Source organism: Cavia porcellus, unplaced genomic scaffold, assembly GCF_034190915.1.
Source record: "Cavia porcellus strain 051 isolate PalLab524CR breed Dunkin Hartley unplaced genomic scaffold, mCavPor4.1 scaffold_1, whole genome shotgun sequence".
Classification (NCBI taxonomy): Eukaryota; Metazoa; Chordata; class Mammalia; order Rodentia; family Caviidae; genus Cavia; species Cavia porcellus.
The window spans coordinates 47494863-47521032 of NW_026947484.1; the positions used below are offsets into that span (position 1 = coordinate 47494863).

Sequence of the window (26170 nt, forward strand, 5' to 3'; positions counted from 1 at the left end):
GTTGGGATTGGCTGGGGCGGCGTGGGTGGGGCGAGAGGAGGTCGGGGAGGGGATTGTAAGGCTAGTGTCGCTGCCGGATCCTAGGCTGCCTGAGGGGCACAGAGACTCGGTGGGAGGGGTCGAGGGAGGTGGCAGAAGCATGGCGGCCGGGTACGGGCCGCACAACCCTCCTCGTCCCCGTTGCCGCCGCCGTCGCCACCGGAGTCGCTGGGACGCCCTCGCCTTCGAGTGTTAGTTGGGAGCCCTCCGCCCTGCGCTCCGCCTGCCCTCCTTCATTTCGCCGCCGCGGGTCGGATCGGCGGGAGCTTCCCCCGCCCTTCCCGCCCGCTTGCGGGGCCGGACCATGGAGGACGTGAAGCTGGAGTTCCCCTCGCTCCCACAGTGCAAGGACGACGCTGAGGTAAGCCTGTCCGGCCGCCGCCACACGCAGGCCTCCCAGTGCCCAGGCCGAGGGCGCCCCCGGGCCGGGCGTCGCAGCCCCCACTCAGAGGAGTCCGGCGACTCCGGCGGCGTCCGGGACCCTGGGCGGAGCCTCGCTGTCGCCGGGCCCAGCCCTCTTACCGGCCTGAGATCCGGGCTCAGGGACGGTGACAGGGATCTTTCATTTGATGGGGTGACCTCCTTGACCCGTCGTTGAGGATTTACCTGGAGTGAGGTTCACTCTGTGTGGGCAGAGCAGTGCCACGTAAAGAGGTTTCTAATACCAGCTTGAGCTCTCGCATCGGTGTCAAGGAGTCACTTGTGGGACACATGGCCCCACGTGTGGCATAGTGCTGGGGCCAGAACTTTTGAAGTGCTCCCACGAATTGTTTCCTAAAGTTTTTTGTTTCTAGACAGAAGGCTGTGATGAAGAGAATAAAATACCACAAAGCTACTTCATTTGAATCTTGAGAACTTTAATCAGAAATCATCCTCTTTGGAGGCAAATTAATACAGTAAAAACTCTTTGTACCGTACAGTGGGTATACGGTATCTAAATCAAGATTCTTTTTATTCCACTGTGCTTCATTCTTGCCTAGCGTTTTGGGTTTTTTTTTTTTTTTTTCCAGTTGCAGTATTTTCCGGTTTTCGAAACTATGAAGGTAGTTTATTCTGCAGACTAAATTAGTAATTGGACAAGGCTATTTGATTATACTTTAAAGACTTGCATTTCTAGAGTTTAAAATATCTTGAAAGTAATTAGGAAGGTAAAGCAGTTCTTTTTAGAAGACCATTTGGCTTTTTTCCATATCCAATCTTTAAATATCTGTATTTGGGGATATACCTTTTATTACTTGAAAGGCTCGGTTGCTTGTTGTGGTAATGCTTGAGACAGTCCTGCAAGCAACCTTGGAAATAATAAACTTTCCCGGTGTTCACAAATTCAGGTTTGTTGAAAATAAGTGATACGCCAGATGAACATTATACCACAAGGCATAGGAGGACCTTGAAATGCTGATTCCTAATGTATTCCTGTTTGTTTGTTTGTTTGTTTTGCGGTACTGGGGACTGAACCAGGGCCTTTGCCCTCAGCTGCATCCCCACCCCTTTTTGTTTTGACTCTGAGCCTTGCTGATCTTCCCAGCCTCCAATTTGGTGATCTCCTGCCTGAACCTCCCAGGGTTCTGGGAGGGCTTCTACCATATCTCAACTTTTCCCTCTCTTAATCTTAAAAGCTGTAGTTTAAAGTTTTGTTAGACTCCATATTTAGTCTCTTATTGTGTGCATATTTAATTCCTGCAAAACTGTAAATTCTTACTGGGAGTACAGCTTTCTTCCTGGTGTGAGGCTGTTGAAAACATACTCTGTTTCTGTGTCAGATATGAGAAGGTGTTTCAAGCATTTCTCTAGTAGACACCAACTGGCTTCCCTATGGTTCATTTCATTTCTGACACTATCAGAATTAAATTTAGATTCTGAGATAGCCATACTACTTGTGGTGCTAATAATTTGTTGATGTGGCTTACAGAATTCAGGAAAATGTATTCTTGTACTATAAAGAATATTACAAAGGATACAGATGAATGGTTAGAAGGATGTTGGGTAGAGTATGGAGAGGCACACCAGCTCTCTAGACCTTTAGTCATTCAGCAACCTAAAAGCTGCTCAAATTTCTTTCCAGATTTAAGAGAGATTAGTCTCCAGCTGCCTCCCACCATGCTCCTCCCGCTCCTTGCCTGTAGGTTAAGCTGAAAATTCTCATCTATTGATCCTCCATTATCTTTCTGGTGACCAGTGCCACCCAACACCACACCCTAAGCCTCTCTGTTAGCACCAGCTTGGTTGTGGTCAACAGTATCTCATTGTAAATCCCAAAAGACTCTTGTATTACTGGAAAATTAGAGGACGCAAGGAGGTCTGTGAGAGAAACTGGGCCAAGAACTAAGCATCCTTCAAATTATATCATAGAGGTAGAGGTAATGCTTAAAACCCAGTGGATGATGATGTGGTATTATTGACTGAAAGCCAGTTCATACCTTATTGGATGTTTGTTCCCTTTTGGTTGCAAGTAAGAAATGCAGACTAGCATAAGCAAGGAGAGAAAGAGAGAAGAGAAACAAGAAGGACTGAAATAAAGAATAACTAAATCCAAAAGTAAAAAGTGTTCTAGGCTGGTTGCAGGACCTAGCAAGATGCAGGCGTTAAATTTACAGCTGCCTCTTCCTCTTAAGAATTCTGATCTCTAGTTTCTGCCAGTCTGTTCTTTGTCTCTTTACTGAGGTGTGGAGGAATTAAAAAAGCCTGTTTATGAAAAAATGACAAAAGCACCTCTCCCCAGAAATCCTGCAGGGTTTTGAGTGTTGATGCAGTTTGGGTCATGTGTCTACCAGTCAGAATATCGAGGAAGGGATGAATAAGCCCAGTCTCATATCTCTGACCCCTTGGCTAGGAGAGTAAAGTTAACTGGTGACCCTCCCACCGAGGGCCGTTCCCACAGATGGAGGGTGCTTTCTGGGCTGACAAAACTATAAATAGAGGCTATGTAAGTAAACAAGCTGGGCTGTATATTTAATCACAATAAACTGGTTTTAAAAAGACAGTGATAATTCTCTGATCTCAAGTGAGACATGTAACCTGTCAAATGATCTAATGTCTGAAGTCAGTACTGTTTCTTCCTCATAGGAAAGCACCACATGGAAAGGCAAATTACCATCCAAATTTTGCTTTGGTAAAATGAGATTCAAGTTGAGAAATTTTAGTGAATGCTTTTAATGATTAATGTGATCACTCTATGATTGTTTGATTCAGTCAGCTCTATAAGAATATTTTCAAGTTTCTTGACATACTAATCAGGCTTCCTTGTTTGCTTTTCTTCCTCTTTTTTTTCCTTCCTGAAACAGGGTCACCCACCCTGTGTAATCCAGGCTGGCCTTGAATTTGCAAACCTTCCTCAGCCTCTCAAGGGCTGGGATTATAGGCGTGCTCCACACATTTGACAGGGTCAGGCATTCTTTGTGCAAGCAAAGTTTAACTGTGTAGATTTATCTGATTACACAGAAATTGTCACTCCCTTAAAACTTTTTTTTTATGGTTTCCCATGGTTTTAAGGATTAAGTTAAAACCTTTGAAACATCTGCAAGGCCCTGGGTAATGTGGTATCTGTCTATCCATCTCTAAACTCATTGTGAGCAACTCTTGTCTCTGTTCCTTTCTCTGGGTGCCCAAGATGATCTTTTAGTTCTGGGGATGCTCGGGGCTTTTACACTGAGCTATTTGACCAGCCCAATATATATTTGACACAAGATATTTTATAAATTCTCCATGTTGAGCTCAAACCTGTGATCCTCTTGCCTCAGCCTCCTGCTGGATAGAGTGGCACCTTTTTAATGTTGGCAATAGAATAGAATTACTCAAGGTATGTGTTTGTTTTATGATTTTTGCAGTATTGGGAATGTAACTACACCCCTTGTGCTAAGTGAAATCCCTTGCCATATTTTATTTTTTTATTTTGAGACAAGATCTCATTAGGTTGCTTGGGCATTGTTGGGATTTGATGATCCTCTTAGCTCAGCCTACCAGAGTCCTGAGATTACAGATTTTTGCACTCAGTTCCAGAAGCTTTTTTTTTTTTTAACGGGAAATCAAAACTCAGGGACTCACATTTGCTAGGCAGGTGATGTGCTACTGAGCTGTATCCCCAGCCCCATGCCTGGGTTCTGTCATCACCAGGTACAATCTGATTGGTTTGGATGATGCCAGACAGTACTGATTTGTAGCTAGGTTTTAAAAAATCACTGATTTAGAAAACTACTACTTGAATAATGTTCTGCTTCTCCATTCCCCTTCCCAACTTTATAAAAATTAAATTTTTCTTTTATGATTTATAGGCTAAGTCCATGGCTGCGTTATTATTTCAGGGTCTTTGAACTTTTTAATTTTCCAAACTCAGTTTTATAAATCTTCGCATGTTGTGAGGAGATCCTTCTGAAAGATGTTTTAATATATGGTACCCTCTACCTCATGCTGATTAAAGGATTTTCACTTAAGAATTTTGTTCATTCATTCTTTAATTTGAGATGGCATCTCTGGGATTACCCAGGCTGGCCTTCAAATCATGCTCCTTCCACCTCAACCTCCCAGGTAGCTGGGATGGGACAGGCATATGGCACTGTGCCTGGCTTATGAAATAGTTCCTGTCAAAACCATGGTTAATGTCACAGCTGTGGGTGTTTTTGGCTTGCCTGGCTTGCTTTGGTTGAATGACTGTGGTTGGAATTCTGGGCCAAGAGCAGAAGTTTGGCACATTGATCCCACTGAATCACCTGCAGTAAATAGAGGAGCTTATACCATTAAAGCTACAAACTGGACGAGGATGGGTTTTAGGAGCAGCATGTGCAGGCTGAAATTCATGAGTATGATGGGCTGTAGCTAAGAGGGTAAGTGGTGAAGTGGTAGTCTCTGGGGCACGGGCTGTAGGTTCAGTTCTCAGCACCAGTGAGGCAGGGAGCAGGTAAGAGGAGGAGATACAGTTAAGACCTGGTTTTAGAAAAATTTTCAGGTAGATACCTAGTAGAAGAAGACAGTGAGCATTGATACCCTTTAAAATCTAGATCCAATACCACAAGGTCAATGCACAAGGCAGATTTACGGTCTATTCTGTAGGCCAACATCATAATCATAGTATGTTAGTTCAGTTTCTGTTGCCAGTAATACAGTATTGCTTGTAAGGAAAAGAGGCTTTGTTTTGGCTCGTGGTTCTGGAGGTGCAAAGTCAAGGGTTGCGTCTGTGGTGGCCTTCTTGCTGGGAGAATTGCAGGGTGATGATGGTCATTGTGCAGCAAGGGCGCGCGCGCACATACACACACACACACACTTACACACGTGTGGGTCTGCCTTCAGGCCTTGTCCTCAGGGTCCACCCTAATCATCATTTTAGCTAAGCCCAATCACTTCCCAGAGCCCCCACCTCTAAACACTGCAGTCAGGTTAGTACAGGACAGTCGGGATGCATTTCAGTGCGTGAACCTTGGCAGCCACACTCAAACCATACCCACACCACAGCACATGGTGGGGTCGGGAATTGATGATGGCAGTGGGAAGATTTCCCACTGAAATTTTCTCTCGGGTTAAACTTCTGGGTTTCAAGGGATCATACTTACTACAGCAAAGTCATGCTTCCTGAATAAGGCTGCATGCTCATCTGCCCTGTGCTTAGGGGTAAATTTCCATACTCTCACCATGCAACGGTCCACTGTATTCTGTATGTTCATGGTGATTTTAATGTAAAAAGTTTAAATTATTAGCCAGTGAAAATACCCCCTCTCTATCTCTTGGTACAATGAGTATTGCAGAAAAAAAAAAAAAGGCACATTTGTTCTGTGGCTTTGAGTTCCTTCTGGCACTCCAAATTGAAGGAGTTCTAGAAATGCCACCACAAAGTCTATTGTGCTGGTATGTCGATTACCTTTGGGTTTAAGGCTCCTGAAAAAAAAATACCAAATGCAGGGAGTGGCTTTCTCTGAACTCCCCTTATCTGTTTACAAAAGATCCTCTGAAAAGAAATCCCTTGCCACCACTTCTTTCCCTGGGTGTTTTTTCAACGGTGGATGATTGACTTTGCAGAGAAGAGTAGAAGTGGACACCATACCCAGACAAATTTGGTGGCAGACCATCATCTGTTCTCCCAAGGCCTTTCCTCAGAATCACTTACTTTGTTCTAAGCTGCCTGTACCCGCCTCTTTTCTCACCTATGTAGAAAGTGTGTAAGCTCCTAAATCTCACTAGTACTTTGGTTTTACCTCCAAGCACTTAGTATATTTGCATACCTTTTCTCCTGTTAATCTCCCTGTTGTACTTTTATTTATAAATGCAGATATGAAATAAATCATCATAGGTTAGAAAGTCTTCTCTCTTCACAAATGTTTCCCAGAATATATATATGCTATTTATATATGTTTCCATGGGCTTTGGCTTTTTTTTTTATACTACTAGAGATCTAATCCAGGGCCTCACACATGCTCTACCGCTGAGCTACACCTCCAGCCCTGTTTTTTTTTTTTTTTAATCACATACACTTTAATGATTTCATTTTAGTTAAGCTCAGAAGTACACATTTCATTTAACTCCTTTTTTTCTGTCTAATAGCTGTAACAAGTTGTTTCAGGAAAAGTGGCTATTAGATTTCTTGAATCTTTTTAGAAAAGGAAAAAAAGATCTTTGGAATTTAGTGCTGTAGGTCTCTATAATGCACATCTATTGTGTGCTTGTTCTAAGGCACTGTGCTCATTGTTAGGTGTAATATGATTAAAAAGGAGTATTTGGACTAAGTTTTTAAAAACTTTCTTATGCTAAAATATGTCATCTTAGTTAAAGAGGCAGGTGGGTAAACATTCAGTTTGATTATATCTTTCCTTGTAGCTTGGAAATCATAGGCTTTTATTTCTAATCTATTAATTGTCAAGTCATTATTATTTCATACAGTCATATTTGTTTAAATATATTTATCATAAAGTTTCTCCTTCTATTGAAAGTATAGTGATTAAGAGAATGAAGTCTAGATTCAGACCACCTGGTCTCTCAAGGTTCTCTGCCTAAAAATTCAACATAATGATAGTACCTTTTCTTTAAAGAACATCTTTTAAGAGGTCTTTTAATAAAAATTTGCTTGTATTAATCATTTTTTCTTTTACTTTTGTTCTTGAAAGCTGATTTTTCTGAGCATATACTCTTTTTTTTTTTTTTTTTTTTTTTGTCTTTTTCCTTTTCATCGGTACCAGGGATTGAACTCACGACTCCCTGCTTGCAAGACAGGCGCTTATGCCGCTGAGCTAAATCCCCAGCCCCTGAGCATATACTCTTGATGACGATTATTTTGTAGTTTTGAATGAATTATTCCTGTCTTACTGTTCTTGCACTTGAGAAGTCAGGAATAGTCTTAATTCTTTCCTCTGTTATGTAGTCTGTCTTTTTTGTCAGATTGTGCTGTCAACACAGAAATTAACTCTTACTATTTCTAGACATCTCCTACTCCACCCTACAGTAGGCAATAATAATCTGCCTTTGATCACCAACATACTAGTTTTTAAAAGTTTTTTGTTTTGTGGTGCTGAGGATCAAACCTAGGGCCTCTTGCATGTTAGGAAAGCCCTTTACCACAGCGCTACATCTTCAGCTCTATTTAAGTGTAATTTTAAAAATCTATTTTTTGTATGTTGCATCTTTGGTCTTTCACTGGGTGGCATTTTTTTCTTGTTACTTACGTTTCTTCTTGTATTTTCCTTTGTAAAGGAGTGGACCTACCCTATGAGGCGAGAGATGCAGGTATGGAAACTTTCTGTTTGTTCAAGTCAACTCATTATATAAATAACCTAATTTCATGAATGATTTGAGACCTGTTGGTTTATGGTTTATAGGTTCATCACTAAATATTTTAAATAGTGACTTTTTAATGTGTGGGTATGCATGCCTAAGAGTCACTTTCATCTGAAAAATGAATACTAAATTTGTGTTCCTTTTTGAAAGCAGTTAGCTATTTGTTTAGTTTAGGTAGGTATAGTGTTGACTTTTAAGCAAATAAGACTAGTTGTTCATTTTTGTGCCTGTCCAACCAGCATTTGTAATGAAGTCCCCAGAAGAGTACTTTCAGTTTAGTATGAATTAAAATGATAACCAGTACTCATAGTTGTTGCTCTTCTTTTGCATTTGGTACCATCTGCAGTCAGTATGACTCACCTCAGGACCAAGTCATGTTTCTCATTTCTGGGGCTCTCTGAACTTTTTTTTTTTTTCTTTTTTTATTGGTACTAGGGATGCAAGGCAGGTGGCTTATGCTGCTAAGCTAAATCCCCAGCCCCTCTCTGAACTTTTAAATAGGCATTTTCATCAGTGAAAATTAACTTTTAAGAAAATATCTGAGTACATCTGAGGCATTTTACTTGGTGCTGTGGGACAAAAATGAGTAAAAGGTAAAGTCTGAGTAAAAGAAGCTGGTGGGCAAACCAGTCTCATATCCAGGTAACTAGGTAATCATAATTAGTTTGCTCCTGTTAAGTAGAGATAAGAGTTCTAACACTGTTGTATCTTGTGCTACCTTTTTTTTTTTTTTTTTTTTTTTTTTTTTTTTTTTTTTGGTACTAGGGATCAACTGCACGCTTGCAAGGCAGGCACTTAGGCCACTGAGCTAAATCCCCAGTCCCTCTAGTGCTACTTTTGATAATTCCAAAGTAATGATTTTCTTTTTTTTTTTTTGTCTTTTTTCCTTTTTATTGGTACCAGGGATCGAACTCACGACTGCCTATTTGCAAGACAGGTGCTTATGCCGCTGAGCTAAATCCCCAGTCCCCAAAGTAATGATTTTCTTCCTGCCTGTTTAATTTTTAGAATTTAGAGAGTAGAAGTGATATTAGGGAGATTGTATTAATCTAAAAGCAGTGATACAGTGTTTATTACCCAAACTGCTTATAAAACGCACTATGGAAGTTCAAATATTGGCCTTTTCAGAACTACATTTAAGCTTAAAATATCTCCCTTACCATTATGAGGCACATCTGCATTTCTCTTTCTAGTCATTTGCTCGGTGTAGCTAGGAAATGCTCCCCAAATGACAAACTTTTAAGCAAATTTTTATAACTGAAAACACTCCATAAATCTAATGATGTGACACACACATGTGATATAAATTGAAATTGCTAATGGGGATTTTATTTTTCCCTTCTTGCTAGGAAATTTTACCTGGATTATTCCTAGGCCCATATTCTTCTGCTATGAAAAGCAAGGTAAGAACTTTAGGTTACGTTCACCAAGAGATTTTAGTAACCAGCTTTCTCTGGTAAGTTTTTTAGTAACATGGTTTTTATTTTAGGGAGCATTCACAAGTACTATGTATTAACAGTAATTACCACTATCTAGTACCTGCCTCTTCCATTTCATTGGACCAGTAGCTCCTAAAAGTTTCATTACAACAGAGGTTTTTTTAAAATGAATATTTTTTATAGCACCAGAAATTAAACCCCGAGATTATTGTGCTATATCACCAGGCTTTTACTGATTTATTTTTAGTAAATTTTCTTTATTTTGTAGTGCCGAGGATCAAACCCAGTACATGTCAGGCAGTGCTCTACTGTAGAGCTATACTCCCACCTTGTTTTTTTGTTGTTGTTTTGGTTTGAGACTAGGCTCACTAAGTTGATCAGGCTGGACACAAATTTGTTGTCTTCCTGTCTGAGCCTTCCAGAGTGCTGGGGTGACAGATATACCCCATCACACCTATAAATATGAGGTTGTATGTTTTATTTTTCTCAGGATGTCTGAGTTTGAAAGATTTAAAAATCAAGCTAGGCATGTTGATGCATATATGTCCTCCCAGCATTCTGTAAGGCTAAAAGAGGAGGGCAGATTTGAGCCTAACCTAAATCCATCCAGTTCTCATATGTGCCCTCCTCTGGCTCACAGACCCTGCCTGCTTGGCTGCATTCTCATATGGTCTACAGAGCAAGTCCTTGTCTCTTTTCTTCTAAGGGTCCTCATCTCTCCTGCAGGTTCTACTTCATGACCTTGTTGAAGCCTAATTATTTCCCACAGGCCCAGCCTCCTAATACCACATTTGGGAGTTTACCATATAAATCTTGGGAAGGGAGCATGAACTCAATTCATAACACATACAAATTAATGGCTATTGTCATGAATTATTAGTACTATTGTTCTAGTCTATTTAATGCAGAAAGTGGAAAACAAAATATTGAGAATTATAAATTGAAGGTGCCATAGAAAATGCAGGGTTATTCTGATTTCTCATACCACATGATTTGCTCATTTATCAAACAAGTAATTATTGAACTTACCCGTGCCATGAAGTTTCAAATTATTATCTTACGTAATTGTCACAGTCAACAAGTTAATAGCCTTTTTCCCATTCTCACACAGTGAAACTGAGAATGAGGTCACACTGTTAGCAGCGCTGCAGTGTGTAACTTGAATTCTCATGATGCCAATTCCCTTAACTTTTAACCACTGTATAAGGCTGTTTTCTAAGTAAATTGTCTGTAAGATCCCATCAGGTTCTAGAATTGTAGACATGAAATTACCTTGTTAGCCTTGTGAAGACAATTAAAGTGTTAATCTTGAGTCGTTGAACTATCTTGCTGATGATTTTAAGCAAATTATCACAAAATTAGCTTTAACCCTCTATGCTTGGCTCAGAAGTAGTTCTTACATATTTTGGAATGTGTTACAATAAAATTATTTGTGTTTTAAATGGCTCTTCTTCCCTGTCTCTCCCCCTCCCCCTTTTTTTATAGTTACCTATACTACAGAAACATGGAATAACTCATATAATTTGCATACGACAAAATATTGAAGCAAACTTCATCAAACCAAATTTTCAGCAGTTATTTAGGTAAGAATCATTGATGTGATATATAAAAAATACTGAAAGTAAACATAATACAGTTTTCATTTTGCCTTATGTTATATAAAAAGCTACATATTTATCTTGTAAAGATGGGCTATGTGGTACATAACTTCTGAAGTTTATTTAAAATGTTTAAATTATTTTCATAATGAAGAATTTAAAAGTTTAAAAGAATATGTACTGAAAATAAGTTTTCCTTTTGGTATCTCCTAGACACATAGTTCCTATACCTAGAAGCATCTACTCTTCTCCCTAAGTCACTAAGTTACTTAGGCTGGGCTAAAATTTGCAGTCTTCTGCTTGGGCTCCTACAGTCCTGTGATTACAATGTGTGCCACCATACCCAGCAAAAAGCAGATAAATTTTGTTTTTTACAGAGAATTTTTCAACTTAATTTTTTGGCAATTGCTTCATATCAGTACTTACAAAGTTATAGGATGACTATACTAAAATAGGTACAGTTGAATATTTAATGATTTTAAATATTCTTTTAAATTCATTATTAAAACAATATGTTGCACATGATTAAAGTATGCATAAGCCCACCTCAGTTTTATCGTGGGAGGCAGCTACTGTTGACTGTCTTTAGTATATTTCTAGAAATATCCTATTTCTGTATAAAAGCATCAGTTAAAATTTTTTTTATACTTTCCCTGTTGTTTATCAAAATGAATGCAAGCTGGGTATAGTAACACCAGCACTGTGGGAAGTTTATGTAGGAAAGTCACAAGTTGGAGCCCAGCATGGGCAACTTAGCAATCAAGTAAGACCACATGTCAGAATGAAAATAAAAGGGACTGAGGATGTTGCTTGGTGCAAAGGCCCTGGCTCAAGTACCACAAAAACAAAAAACAAGTGAATGCAATCTCTTAAATATTTATAAATACAGTGCCCTCCAAAGTATGTTTGTGTGAACCACACAACCATGAAAAAGAATGAACTATATCTTTGTATGATGATTTGTTACTGTCTTCTTGATTGATTGTATGAAAAAGTATGGAACTAGATTAAATTTCCAGTGTATTTAAAAATATACGTATATATTGAAAATTTTGGGACCCGCAGAGGAAAAACTTTATAGTACAGTCCATGCTTCTGAGAAGAAAAATTGGAGATCTAGAATGATAAAAGGACCTATCTTTCTTTGTGTATAATTTCATAGTGTTCATTTTTTATTAAGGTGCTACATTGTGGCCCCATGCTCCTAGGCTCAAATGATCTTCTTGTTTGAGCCTTCCCGAGTAACTGCAACTACAGCCTTGTGTCACCACTACACTGGGCTATACTGCTAGAATTGTTTTGGTTTTTTTTGACTTTCAAAAAAGTTCTTGTTCTGTTTTTAGGAAAGTGTAGAATGGTAACAAGAAAAATATTTAGCAACCATTCATAATCTGCTTCCAGAGAAAATTCTTCAGTTAGTATTTTGGTATACTTACAAATCTTACTGTGTTCCATGTATACACTGTGTATATACACATTTATATACATGTATGAAAAAGGAAATCAAAGCCAAAGTTTCCATATGCTTGGCAAGAGCCATACCACTGAGCCATATCCCCAGACCAGAGAATGTTGTATTTTACAATGTCATGCTGTTCATTTCTAGTTTTTTATACAATAATTGGTTTTTGGTTTAAAAAAATATTCTAGTTGCTGGTTCTTTATCCTAATGAAGAACCATCATTCCTCAGACTTAATGATACTGGTTTCTTACAGACTAATAGTTCTGGTAGTTCTTGGTATTCAAAATAGTGTCTGTAGGTGGGTCTGCCCAACTTAAGATGCAGTCATTGTCACAATCTTTGTGGTTTATACAGTGGGTTTTTCTTGAATCCTCGGATTTAGCATCTCTGTTAAGCCCTGAATTTTCTAAAGTTTCTATCAGAAAAATTATTGAAGGTAATAAGAATTTTTTTGTATTTATTTCCTATCTCTGCTCTTACCTAGAGGAAAGTGTTTTTCTGCTTGTGATTTTTCTGTTTTAACCAGATGGGGTTTTTTATTCTAAAATATAGAGAAATGATAACATGTTATTTAAGGGTTTAAATATTGTTCCCTCAGGGAACATAAAAGATCTATAACCCAGTTCTTGGAAATGTGATACTTGGGTAATTATTTTTCTATTCTTTTTATGGTTACCAAGAAATAGTCAGGTTTTTTAAATATGAATATGAATTTTATCTGAAAGTACTTATCACAACCTGTTCTATTTTCAGATATTTAGTCTTGGATATTGCAGATAATCCAGTGGAAAATATAATACGTTTTTTCCCTATGGTAGGTGTCAATATTTTAGTATCATTTAAAATTTACTTATGATTTTATCTCTTAATTGTGGTCCTAAAAGTTACTATTTTTACTTTGTTATCGAACTGTGGCAGTTACTTTTTTTAAAAGGCAATAAATGATCTATGAGCTTTTTCAAATTAAGTTCAGCTTCTGCACATACTTTTAAAAAAGCTTTTAATAGTTGTATTTGTAGTGCTTTAGAAATTTTGAATTAAGATAATTTTTATTCCATAAATTAGCAAGAAATGATTTCCTGTAGAATTAGTTTTTTCACTATTTTATGCTTAAGTTAATCTGCGTATTTATTATAACTTTGTCTTTTTGTCTTCAGACTAAGGAATTTATAGATGGCAGCTTACAAACTGGAGGTAAGTCATATTTCTTATAATTAGTTAGTATTTATTTTGAGGTTATTTTTATATTAGTATTTTAAGTTGGTAATAAATGTGTAAGATATGAAAATTGTAGTTAAATGTAATAGAATAGTCCCAAGTTTATATTTTCATTTAGAAGTCTGACATATTCCCTATACAATTAAAGATTTGAAAATTGGTAGATAACCTAACTGCTATGTATATGATAAAGACAGCTGTGGTTTCAATGGTTCTCAGTGTATTTCAGCTGCTGGCTTAAGTGTTTTTCTGAGAATAACGATTTCTTATTTTTTCAGGAAAAGTTCTTGTCCATGGAAATGCAGGAATCTCCAGAAGGTATGAAGTTACAGATAGTCTTTCTTTCTCTATCACCTAATTAGTGCGTTTTCTGAAATTTTTCTCCTTTGTCTTTAGTGCTGCCTTTGTAATTGCATACATTATGGAAACATTTGGGATGAAATACAGGTAAGCAGTACATTAAAACCTACCCACAGTTTAAATTCTCATTAAAATGACATTTAGTAAAAATGGTTGGATATTTGAAGTTAATGTTTGCTTTATTTAAAAACAAACATTGTTTTCCTTTATTAGTTGTCCAGTGAAAAGTAACTTGGAAATTGTCAGTAGCATCTATTCATAATTCAGGAGAGTATTAAAAACAATCTTTGCCAGGCATAGTACATAGATTTCTTTAAAAGATCTTTTTGACCCCAAAGAGCAAAACCTAGCCAGTGTTCAATACTACCTTTCTCTGTTTTGCACAGGTGAGAAATTTGTCATTGACAGTGTCAGTTCTTAAATATTTTAATTCAAATGCTTTGCTGGTTAAAGGGAAAAACATTTACCATGCATTGTTTACTTTACCTTTTTTAAATATTCCATATATTATTTGGAATCTTGTCAATAATATAGTGAAAATAACTTCCTTTAATTCCATCGTGCCCAATACTGACTGTTCCATGTAATTTGATCTTACTTGAGCCTCACAACAACATAGAGTGTTACCATGTTCTTTAACCAGTGATGATATATTGAGCATATACTGTATAACAGATGTACTACATATATTTTACCAATGAAACTTAGAGAAATTGAGTCTGAAAAATAGGATTAATTCATGAGACAATGTCTTTTTATTAATTATCTTTGCCTTTTTAGAGATGCATTTGCTTACGTGCAAGAAAGAAGATTTTGTATTAATCCTAATGCTGGATTTGTCCATCAACTTCAGGTAAGCTCTTTCTCTTTAAGGCAGTCAGAATGTAAAATTTTTTGTCCATGTCACTTAAGTGTGGAATTTAGAATTTTCATAAGCATGACTTAGTTATTCAAGTTTACATTTCTATTAAGAGTATTTTTTGAGTTATGGCTTATAGCAGCTAAGGTTGTACACACTTCTAATCTGAGTTCCTGGGGAAATTTCTGAGCTAATATCTAAGCAAATATCTGAGCTAAGCAATTCATGAGAAGGAAAGGTTTTGGAGGGCTCAGTCTGTGACTGATTGGCCCTGGCAGCTTAGTCCTGTGGAGAGGCACCACACCATGGTAGAGTGTGGCAGAGCAAACATACCTGTGTCACCAGCCAGGGAGCAAAGAGAACAAGAACCAGGCTGGATTTGCACAAGTCTATCCAGGTGCACCTCCAGTTGTCTAAAAACAGTACTTGCTGCTAGGCCCTACCTCTCGAGGACTCTACTACCTCCCAGTGGTGCCACTGTGAGGAACAAGCCTTAACCCATGGGCCTTTGTGAGACATTTATCTTCCAAACTGTGGCAGTACTACTTTTATTAGTATATATTGTCATCTGTACTTGGGGCTGTTTCTGGACTTTTGTCTCTTAAATGGATCTGTTTTGTTGTTAGTGTGGATCTCTTTTATGGGTCTGTTTTATTGCAAGTAGTGTGAAACAGGTTTTTGGTTTGTTTTGTTTTTTGTTGGCACAGGGTCTTGCTCTTTTACCCAGGTTGGTTCCAAGCTCCTGGGTCCAAGTAGCCCTCCTGCCTGAGATTCCTAAGTAACTGAGATTCTAGGCCACACCTGGCAGAATTGCAAATACTGTGATTTTCATATAATTTATGTTATTTGTTCAGGATTCTTTCATTAGTGTCCTTTCTAGAACTTTACTAGTGAGTTCTTATTTGGTATCACCTTTATTGGAAGGAATCTGAGGGTTTGGCAGGGTTGTTTGTTTTTGGCTTTTTGTCATAAGGTTTTCTATTTTGCCCAAGCCAGCCTTATGAGAAAGATATTTGAGTAAACACATAAATCATGAAAATATCCGGGGAAAATATCTTGGTGGAGGGAATAATAACTGGAAGTGTCTTGAGGTTGGCATATGTATAGTGTTTTCAAAGAACTGTGAGATCAGTTGTCTGGAGCAGAGTAAGCAGATGAGATAGTAAGAGATTAGAGCTGAGAGGGATTGTTTTGTGAGGCCTTCCAGTTTTAAGAGGAATATTGAATCTTACAGCATCATTCTGGCTGCTTGAGTGATAGCTACAGAGAGTTGAGAGCAAAGACAGAAGCAAGTAGGCTGGTTGGGTTGTTGCCATAATAAGTGTCAGAGTGTTCAATTGTAGCCAAACGGTAGTAGCGGAAGAGTTGAGAAGAGATAGGGTTTGCAGGTAGAGATGTCAGCATTTACTGCTCGATTAGATACACGTTCAAAAAAGGAGAGGAAAATGCTGAACCTAAGCTTAGTGTGGTGGTGCACACCTGTAACCCCAGCACTCTGGGAGGCTGAAGCCGGAGGATCAAAAGTTCAAGTCTAGCCTAGGCCACTTAGCAACTTGACAAGACCCTATCACAAAATAAAAATTTTATAAAAGTTGAAGATGTAGCTTAGATGAAGCTCTGAGTTCCGTCCCAAGTACTAACAAAATAAGAAAGAGACTGAGGATAGAGAGCATCAACCTTTGACTTGAGCAACTGGAGGACCAATTGCTCCTTACTGCGGGAAGCTACTTTAATTTTTTTTTTTTTTTTTTTTTTTTTTTTGTGGTACCTGGGATCAAACTCACGACCTTGCACTTGCCAGGAAGGCGCTTATGCAGCTGAACTAATCCCCAGCCGCGGGGGACTCTATTTACATTAGGAGGTGATTTGTACATGCAGAGTTGGAGAGGGCTGTCAGGAACATACAAGTGAAGTACAAGGCAAGGAATTCCGTGTACACAGACAATTGGAAACTCTGAAACTGGGTGAGATCACTAGGAGTGAGTAGAGATAAAAAAGAATTCAAAGATAGAGCCCTGTATACTCAAACCTAGAGATTGGTGAGATGAATTAGCAGGAGCTTCAAAAGGAAAGGCCAGCAAAGTAGGAAGAAAATCAGGATAGGCTGGTGTCTGAAATGTCAGGTGAAGGTGCTGTTTTAAAAGGAAGGAGTGAACCCTCAGAGAATATGAGGTCATTGATTTCCTTGACAGAGTTCCTGTGGAGTGGGAAGGATAAGCATAGGTGCAGATTTCCAAGGGAAAATGGGAAGAAAGAAATTTTAGCCATAGTCAATTCTAGGAATGTTGCCTTGAAAGGGAAGCAGAAATGAAGTAGTTACTGAAGGAGAAGGAGGGTTAAGAGGGTTTTACTCAGCATACTAATTGGAATGGCCCAGGAGAAGGGAAAATTATTTTGCCTAAATTGCATACCATGTTCTGTTCTCCTTTGTTGATTGTATTAGTCATTGTTTCTTCTCTTTTGTTTCTTTGTTGAGTTTGAATGATTAACAATATCATGTCTGTTGTCATAGCCTTCTATGAGTCCTTTTATCTGTTCTTTGAATTGACTTCAGAAATGCCATCAACTTAGCTTGGGCTGCCATAACAAAATACCAGAGCCTTTGTGATTTAAAGATAATGTTTTTCCTCACAGTTCGGGAGGGTGGGAAGTGCCTAGGTGATGGTCACACATAGCCAGGCTTTCGATTTACCTCTTTACCTTTTACTATTAGCTGAGCAAGCTCAGCAGGTGGCATGCCACATGCCACTCAGATTCCCTTTCACCTTATGTGCCTGATAGTTTGCTGCTTGCAAAAGTAGTGTCGGGGCTGGGGATTTAGCTCAGCAGCATAAGTGCCTGCCTTGCAAGCAGGTAGTCGTGAGTTCGATCCCCGGTACCAATAAAAAGGAAAAAGACCAAAAAAAAAAAAAAAAAAAGGTAAGTGTCCCACTGTCCTTCCTCCAGAGCTCACTAATACTTAAATGGCTATCATAGCATTCAAAGGCTTGTTGGATCTCTCTTTGGTCTGCTACCATTTTTGGAAAGTGTGAACTGTACTTAAAGTGCCTGAGAAAGTTGCAGAAGCAAGCATCTTATGTACCCAGCTCAGTGTTTCTATTTTTTAAAAAATGTACCACAAAATATCCTATAGAAAATGCAAACAATATAAACATCCACATAACCTGGACCCAGATTCCCTCTTGATGCCCCTTCCCATGCACAAGTCATTCTTTTATGAAAGTAACTATCCTGGCCTGTTGAGAACCCTTTCCTTACTTTCCTCCTGAATTTATGGATATTTCATAGTTTTATCAAATTGAAAGGATTTTGCCCTAAATGGGACGCTGCAGCGGTGGGAGGCTGGGAGGTGGAACCAAGGGGCTCTATCTTGAGGCCACCTTCCCTGCCCCTAGGCAGTTTACCTGTGGCTTGAATTCCAGTGGGCTACTTGTGCATCAGTAATGCCCCTTAGGCACCACCCCAGACCTAAGCTATATGCATGCCCCCAACAACACTGTGCCCGGCAGAGAGAAAGCCAGACCTTAGTGCTGGTGGTGGTGATACAGGTTTCTCTCTCTACATTCTTAAAATAAAGGCCACTTTTATTTCATATTTCTATCTTTTTAGCCATGCCAAAAATTCTATCACAAATATAGTCCTCGTTTTCAGAAAGGGAACAGTTACAGAAATGCCTTTATTGTTCCATCTTTAACTGGAGGCATACAATTGCTAAGGAATTAGATAACCAAATAAATACTTGAATATATTTTATTTCATTTTTTTTCTTAGATTTATTAATGAGGTTGGTGATTTAAGTTTTTGATTATTTTTTCCTCCTTAACAGATGGAATTAGAGGTCATTACAGCTAATGCCCCTCTTTACTGACTGCCAGTCCAGTGTGTGATATGCCAGTACAGGCTATTAGCATGCCTTGATTTATAGTTATCAGTGATTGGCAATTGTGCAATACAAATTTTAAAACTTCAGCAATGAACACATTCACTTCTTGGTATCAGAATGAAGATGTATGTTAAAGTAAATTAAAATCTTTTTTTAGGAATATGAAGCCATCTACCTTGCAAAATTAACAATACAGATGATGTCGCCACTCCAGATAGAAAGGTCCTTATCTGTTCATTCTGGTACGACAGGTAAGAATTTTTTCTTTTAAAAAAAAATGTTGTTGCTTTTGTTTTAGCCTACTAGACAAAGTAGTCACAGCACCTCAGTTTCTCTAGCCCTGTTTATTTCAGTCTTCTTTTGAAGCCGCAGCATTATGAGGTAGGAAGAACAGGTTCTATACTTGGAATATGAGAACAGGTGATTTGGTCCACAAGTCTAAAACACTTTGTACTGAAATGCTCTTCTTCAGGTAATACAGCCACACAATCACCTCTTAGGTTCAACTTCCAGTTATTACTGATTCTTTCCTTTTCTTTACTGCCTCTATGAGTCACTTTGTAAATCCTACTGGGTCTCTTTTCTCAATATTTCTTAAATTCCTTCTTTTTTATAGTACTCTTAATCTCAGCCTTGGTCAGGTCCATGTTTGTCTGCTGCCTGAACTTACGTTGTCTGTTTTGTACATCGTGACCAGACTTCTTTTCCTTTGCCAAAGCCTTTACTTGACTTTATTCCTACAGAAGAAAATGTATAGATTACCCTAAGTAATAAAGGCTCTTCCGATTTTTTAAATTAGTGTCTCTCTGTCCTTTTTATATCTGCTTTCCAAGAAAATGGGATTGAACTAATGAGCTTGTATTTGTAGGGCAGGTATTTACGCTGCTGAGCTAAACCCCCGCCCCAGCCTTCCTGTTTTTGTACATGAACTGTCATTTCCTCGGGAAAACGTAATGCACAATGCTCTCTGCCTCTGATCCCTCTTCCTTCTGAGTCCCTTAGCAGTACAGTTCTTCACTGACACCCATCACAGCATCTGTGCTTAGCCCTGTGACTGGGATAGTTGTACTTTTTTCCATTGTATCGACAGTATATTTTTATTTTTACTGTTTTGATCTTCTGGTGAAACATGAGTTTTGTATTGGGAGTTGCATGCATGCATTAACATTATTAGTGTGATTTAATACAACCTTCAGGGCATGAATTTGAGGCCATGCCATTGTCAGGTACAGAACACAACAGACTCTGTCAGGTCTCCTGTTCTCTATACAGATTCATATTTCCTGAACATAACTGTTTAGGACATTAGTACAGGTTTGATTCTGTGTGGGAAGCTTTTGTATTGCCTGCCTCCTGCCTTCCTTTCTGTCACCATAGACTTGTTGATAATAAAACAGCAGGTTCAGTGGGACAATACTTGTAGCTGCTTTTCATAGCATCTATGAAAACTAAAGGATAATTCTGTTTAAAATACATGCAATTATGATTAGTTTCTAGAAGTTTATGCCCTAAGTTACACATTCATATGCCTAAAAAGCATAAATTTGGTAACCAAACTCTGGATGCCATTCAGCTTCTGAAAAGTGCTAGTTTTGGGCCAGTGATTTAGCTCAGTGGCATAAGTGCCTGCCTGGCAAGTGTGAAGTTGTGAGATAATCCCTGGTACCCCCCCTCCAAAGTGCTAGTTTCACACTGCATTAAAACAATTTTTGAGGGGCCAGGGATATCGCCCAGTGGCACAAGCTGCCTGGCAAGTGGCACCAAAACAAAATTTTATTTATTTCTCTATTTTTTTTCTTTTTCTTTTTTTTTTTTTTTGGTACCCTGGCCAGCAAACAATTTTTGAGGCAGGTGTGGTGGCACATGCCTGTTATCCCAGCACTTGGGAGGCTGAGACAGGAGGATTGCTGTGAATCCAAGGATAGCCTGGACTACATAGCCAGACCCTGTCTTGATATGTAAAATATTAAGAATTAACTGCACTGGGGCTGGGGATTTAGCTCAGCGACGTGAGTGCCTGCCTTGCCAAGTGTGTGGTCGTGAGTTCGATCCTCGGTACCGATAAGAAAAAAAAAAGAACTGCATAATTTAATTTTCAGTACAGAAAATATAGTTTGACATAAGGTTAAAAGTTATTTGGGTAATTTCCAATAAACTTGCTAAAAGTTTGCCATAAATTGAATCATGATTATCTTATGTGCATAGAATCACTTATGACAAATTTTCACTGGCTGTTACATTCTGACATGAATTTACTGAATTTCCATTTTATGTTCACTCAATAACTTTCAGGCAGTTTGAAGAGAACACATGAAGAGGAGGATGATTTTGGAAACATGCAGGTGGCAGCTGCCCAGAATGGCTGACTCAAGAGTAAAAAGTGTGAATTTCTGTTTGAAAGAGAAAATACTAAGGATGATGATACTGTAAAGTGGTGTAAACACAAGTAGTTTCTTTTCAGTTACATGCTGCCTCCAAACATGTTTCTCTGCAAAAACTTGTTAAGCAACATTTTAAGAAGATGTTGGACTTCTGCAGTAGATGGCACTGGTGGTTTTACTCATTTTTTTCCTTCTTAACTTTACAGTTTTATTATAAACTAAGAATTTTGGACTTGCAAAGAGTTATTATTGCAATAATGCACTTTTCATACTTGAAATTTATTTGTATGATATAAAGTTATTACTTTAAACAAAATCAAGTTAGGGGGGATTTGTTTATCAATTTTGGGTAATTTATAACAAAAGAATTTCCTAAGGTTTGCTATAAATTCATTTTGTGTTCTATATATTACATTTAGAAAATAATTTTAGTTACATTTTATGATGGAAACCAATATAACAAGTGCAGGAATCTACCACTTTCTTAGGATAAGTCAATAAATTAATGACCAATTTTTTAAACTTTTTGACCCCTTGTTAATCAGCTATCCTTATTCTACTTAATCCAATTAATGCTTCCTGTTACCTTAATTGGCTTATTCTTAAAGGGGGGGGATTTAATGATCAAAGAAAGATGTATTGCTTTATGGTACCAGATGTTCAAAATCAAAGGTAACATTAAGATTTTCAAGTAACTTTCCTAATTTCTTTTTTCTTTCAAAGTGCATAAACTTCTGGATTTTTGAGACAAGGTCTTGCTAAGTAGTCCAGGCTGGCCTCCCAATTTATGATCCTTCTGCCTCAGCCACCCAAGTGTTGGGATTGCAGGCCAGAAGTGCATAAATCTCGATACTGAGTTCTTAAACAGCGTATCGTCCTCAAAATAGGACAGCCAGCTTGCTGTGTTTCCTGTTGTCATCTCAGAAATTTGCCCCACTGCGAAGAAGAGGCTCTCTGCAGTCCCCCATTTGTCCAGCGGTGGCTTTCACCAGCACGGCACCACTGCTTCAAATGCATCCGGTCCCACGGGAGGATCTGCTGCCCTCTTTCTGATGAGCTCAGCGTCCTTGCAGCCCTGGTGATCGGGTTCTTCCTGGGACACCCACAGCTTCCTGAAGAGGCTGCAGCTTTTGGACAGGGAGCCAGTGGCCAGAAATATCGTTAATGAGTCTGTGAGCTGTGGAGTAGCAGAGGGTGCTCCAGCTCCTCCCAGAAGCTTCGCAGTGTAGGGGTGACCTTCCTGGAGGGTCCTTGTCTTCAGCTTCTCCTCAATGCCTCTGAAATGTCCCCCATGTTGGTCATCTTGGAAAGGATATCTGCTGACTAGTTGCTCCATAAAGCGTGGCCAGACAGAGCCATCTCCAAGGGAGACCATGTATGCGATGGTGGCTATGTGCAGACTTCACTTGCCCTCCGTGGTCCCAGAGAACTGCACATCAAGGATGTTAGGAACTGCAGTTTCCAGGTGGCTGAACAATGTGTCAGACCCGGCAGTGACTTCCAGGAGCTGGCGCTGGTTCCCAGAGAAAAGTGGAAGCACCAGCTGGGCTTGGCTGTGAAGCCAGAGGGCAGCCCCAGCGGGAAACACTCGCACTGCCCTCGGAGATCCCCTTAACCAGGGTTTCACCTGAGGTCAAGATGGAGCAGCCCGCACAGGAGCCTTCGCTTGTCCCCACCGTCCTCCTCCACTGAGCTACATTCTCATTTTCGTTGGTTTTTGAACAGGGTCTAAGTTGCCCAGCCTGGGCTCAGCAGATCTTGGAATCCTCTCTGCTTCAGCCTTCTGGGTGCTGGGATTACAGGCCTGCCTGAGCCCAGTGTCCCGCTGTCTCACTAGCTATGGGTGATGGTTTCCACTGCAGGACTCCAGAAATCAGAGGCTGCCCCACTGGACCGCAGCCTGGAGCAGCCCACCTCCAGGGTCTCCCCGGGCCCAGTACCTCCTCCGTGTGGCCCGTGTGCGCTCGCTGTGTGCTGTTTTGAAGCCAAATGTATTTGTTCTTTAGTGCTGCCTAGCTGTTAAATTTTTGTTTTTCTAAATGAAGCTCCCCCACCCCCACCAAAAAAGTGCCTTGCATCACTTAAAAAAAGTTAGATCCTCATTGACCTCTAAACTAGTAAGTAGGCCAATGAAAAGCTCTTCACATTTTTTGTAACTGCTGTTGTTTTTAAACTTAGTTTAAAGTGAACCTTGAAGAAGCATTACTAAATTATTTGGAATGTGGAGCATTTACTTTTTCACATTGTCTTGTTTCTGTGAACTTGTTCCAACTCAGATGCTTTTCTTTAAAAATGAAGATGAATATTGGGAAAAATGATTTGTGCATGTATTCTGTGTATTTTAGTGTTTTAATCAGTTCTTTACATTGAATTCAAACTTCCTGCATAATTTGCGTTAGCAAAGTCACTTTTATAGATCTTTGTCTGCTTACAAGTCACTTTTAAAAAAACTGCTGTTATTTTGAATATGTGTGGGAAAAGGAGTTCCATAGTTGACCTTTGGGCAGCACAAAGAAAACTCTCCACCTCACTCCTCGGTCCTCTCGAGGCGCTTCAGATTTCTCCTTACTGATGGAACAGTGTCCTATCTTTCTGAGTCCACCTTACAAGGCAATGTGCTACACCAGTTACCGGCTCACTTTCCTCCCTGAGATGTAATGATACAGGAAAAGCTGTTACCTAGCATAATGGAAAAGGGAAAATTAAAATGAATGTTAACTTTTCAGGCCAGGGATATGGCTGGGCAGGGTAGCGCTTGCCTGGAAAGCTCAAGGCCATGAGTTCAATTCCGAGTACCAAAAAAAAATTTACTTTTCTTAACCCATGTGATATTTCTGATCTCATTTCCACCCCTTCTCCTATTTTGCCACCCTGAAAACAACAGATCAACCCATGGGGGGTCGTCCTTGTACTGTGTGATTGGGTCATCTTTGTAGTCCAGTGGAATCCAGATTGCACTGGCTGTTCAAAATTCTAGTTGGTAAAAACCTACTGGATGCCATGGCTTTTTGTATATATGTCATTCCTGGGTAGTTCAATGAAGATACCTCTTGCAGTATAATAACCAACCTGTGATACTTCATGCAGCATAAACTCTGCTTGAAATAATTTTCATGAAAGTAAATTTTACAACTTAGGCAACTGAGTTTTTTAAATTAGTTTGGTAAAAAAAAGTTTCTAGAAATATGCCTGAAAATACAGATTTGGTGCCAATTGCAATAGGCATGCCTGTAATAGCAATTACTCAGGAGGCTGAGACAAGAGGATTTCAAGTTTAAGCCCAGCTTGGGCAATTTAGTGAAACCCTGTCTCAAAAATAAAAATCTGGGAATGTAGCTCAGTGTTATATAGATGCCCTGAACCTATGTTCAGGGCCTCTATGTAAACTTTTAAAAATTAGTTATTGAAACTAATTTGTAGCTGGTAATTTTCCACTTTTTCCAGCCATTATCATTTTTACGTTGTCACTGAAGTGCCTGCCCAGCACTAGATACTAAAGACAGTTTCTCTTAAACACAAGCAAAAGGAACTGCCATCATCTTGAGTACAGTAGTAGTGAATGTGGACACAACACAGTATTATCCTTTCATATAAGAAACACTGATACTTGTTTTTTCTTGGATCTGTTGGTCCACTTAACGTTAACTAGTTCTTCTGTTAGCTTTTCCTGTTACTTGGTCTCATTCCTGTGATTCTTTTATTTCCAGGGATGTTTTGTGATAGTTAACTATGATAAACTTAACCAATCACAATGTTTTATTTTCTAGAGTATTTGACTAATAGTATGAGTGACTACCCAGTTTTAACATTAAATATGTACTCTGGGCACAAAATTTGAAGTGAAATTGCATCAAAACATAGGAAAATTGCATTACTATCCATTTTGAAAGTATGAAACAGTACTGCAAATATTCAAACTGGAATGCCAGTTATTTTCTAATTTTAACTAATTGGTTCATGTTAATTTCTTACTAGATGTTTAAACAATAGTTAGCTGTATTTGTATCTATTCTGCAGTGGAAATGTTAAAACATGACAGCTTTTGCTATCAACTCGCAACTACTCAATTTGTAGAGCCGAATATTCATTCACTTTGTGGTGGGGGGATTTTGTGCTTAATCTGAGTTTAGAAATAACGTCAGAAAACTTTAAGCATGTCCTTTTTGAGAAAATATAATGTTTCTTATTGTCTTATTGCCATGGTGATTCAAGTGAATTAGAAGTATTTAACTGCAATCTTGAATTGTAAAGTTGAGATGTATATATCAGGAGCTCAACTTAGTAAATGAGCAGTTACCTGGTGGTTTTTTTTTTTTTTTTTTAAATAACTGGTTTAATCCATAATCCCATAACAATCACTTCAGATAGCTTCACTTCAGAATTTATCTTTTTCCATTCAATACTGCTCTAGTAAGGAAGTAAGTAGGTAAGAGTTTTTTTATTCATTAGAAAAATAAGTTTCTAGGATCTTTGAATGCTGGATTTCCTTTGTTGTTCCTATCCATGGCAGCTACAAAACAAAAAATCACTCAATATTTTACATGTTAAATACAGGTTTACATGTAAGCTCTCTTCTCAGTAGAGAGTTACCATACCTCACAGTTCAAAGTGTATCTATAGATCAGTAACATTATACTGACATGTAATTGCAATTTACTATGCAGCAAAATGATTCAAGAGAATAATGTACAGTGTCTATTTACCTTGTATAGGCAATTGCTTATGTTACTCTACTTTTAATATTTGTACTTCAGTAAATGCTTATGTATGTATAGGAATGTCACAATGCAAGATGCTGCTAGCTCAGGCACAAAGTATTAAAATTATTTTGTGAAGATTGGTGGTTATATTAAAACTATTGTGCCATTATACCTCAAAGATTGAAAAGCTCATTCATATGGCTTTTGCCTCCAAACTTCTTTACTTGTCTTTTGGGTGAAATAACTGTTTTGCTCCCACAGATTAAAAAGGATAAATGAATACTGGATTAGGGAGAAACACTGGTGAAACACAAAATTATAGTCAAGATTAAGCAAGCCCCAAAGTCCAGCTAAAGTATTCTGCAAGATTTAGTTGAGCAAGTTTGGAGTTGGAAGTAAGGGAACTCATGCCATCTTGAATAGAATCACCTTCAGCCAGTGGAAAAAACTGTTTTCATAGTATCCCTCTTCCTCTTTT

At 38.7% G+C, this 26170-nt stretch overlaps 1 protein-coding gene across 2 annotated transcripts; it reads left to right on the forward strand.

Annotated features, from left to right (window-relative positions):
• Positions 1-41: 41 nt before the first annotated feature.
• Positions 42-25870, forward strand: Styx (serine/threonine/tyrosine interacting protein). 2 transcript variants are annotated; one of them, XM_063247767.1, is made up of 12 exons: positions 42-400; positions 7708-7740; positions 9141-9194; positions 10716-10813; positions 13045-13105; positions 13449-13485; positions 13788-13827; positions 13906-13956; positions 14650-14722; positions 18769-18862; positions 20904-20991; positions 21716-25870. In XM_063247767.1, the coding sequence occupies exons 1-11, from the start codon at positions 344-346 to the stop codon at positions 20975-20977; spliced, it is 672 nt and encodes a 223-aa protein (XP_063103837.1). In that variant the 5' UTR covers positions 42-343; the 3' UTR covers positions 20978-20991; positions 21716-25870. The 2 variants fall into 2 exon arrangements, with proteins under 2 accessions (XP_063103837.1, XP_003471797.2); XM_003471749.5 differs by having other exon boundaries at positions 20904-25870.
• The last annotated feature ends 300 nt before the right edge of the window (positions 25871-26170 follow it).

Excerpts from the sequence above, each read along its gene's own strand:
- Styx (XM_003471749.5), top strand. The coding sequence starts at position 344 with ATGGAGGACGTGAAGCTGGAGTTCCCCTCGCTCCCACAGTGCAAGGAC. Across the intron at positions 401-7,707 it reads AGTGCAAGGACGACGCTGAG|GAGTGGACCTACCCTATGAG; the intron begins GTAAGCCTGTCC and ends TCCTTTGTAAAG. Across the intron at positions 10,814-13,044 it reads AATTTTCAGCAGTTATTTAG|ATATTTAGTCTTGGATATTG; the intron begins GTAAGAATCATT and ends TTCTATTTTCAG.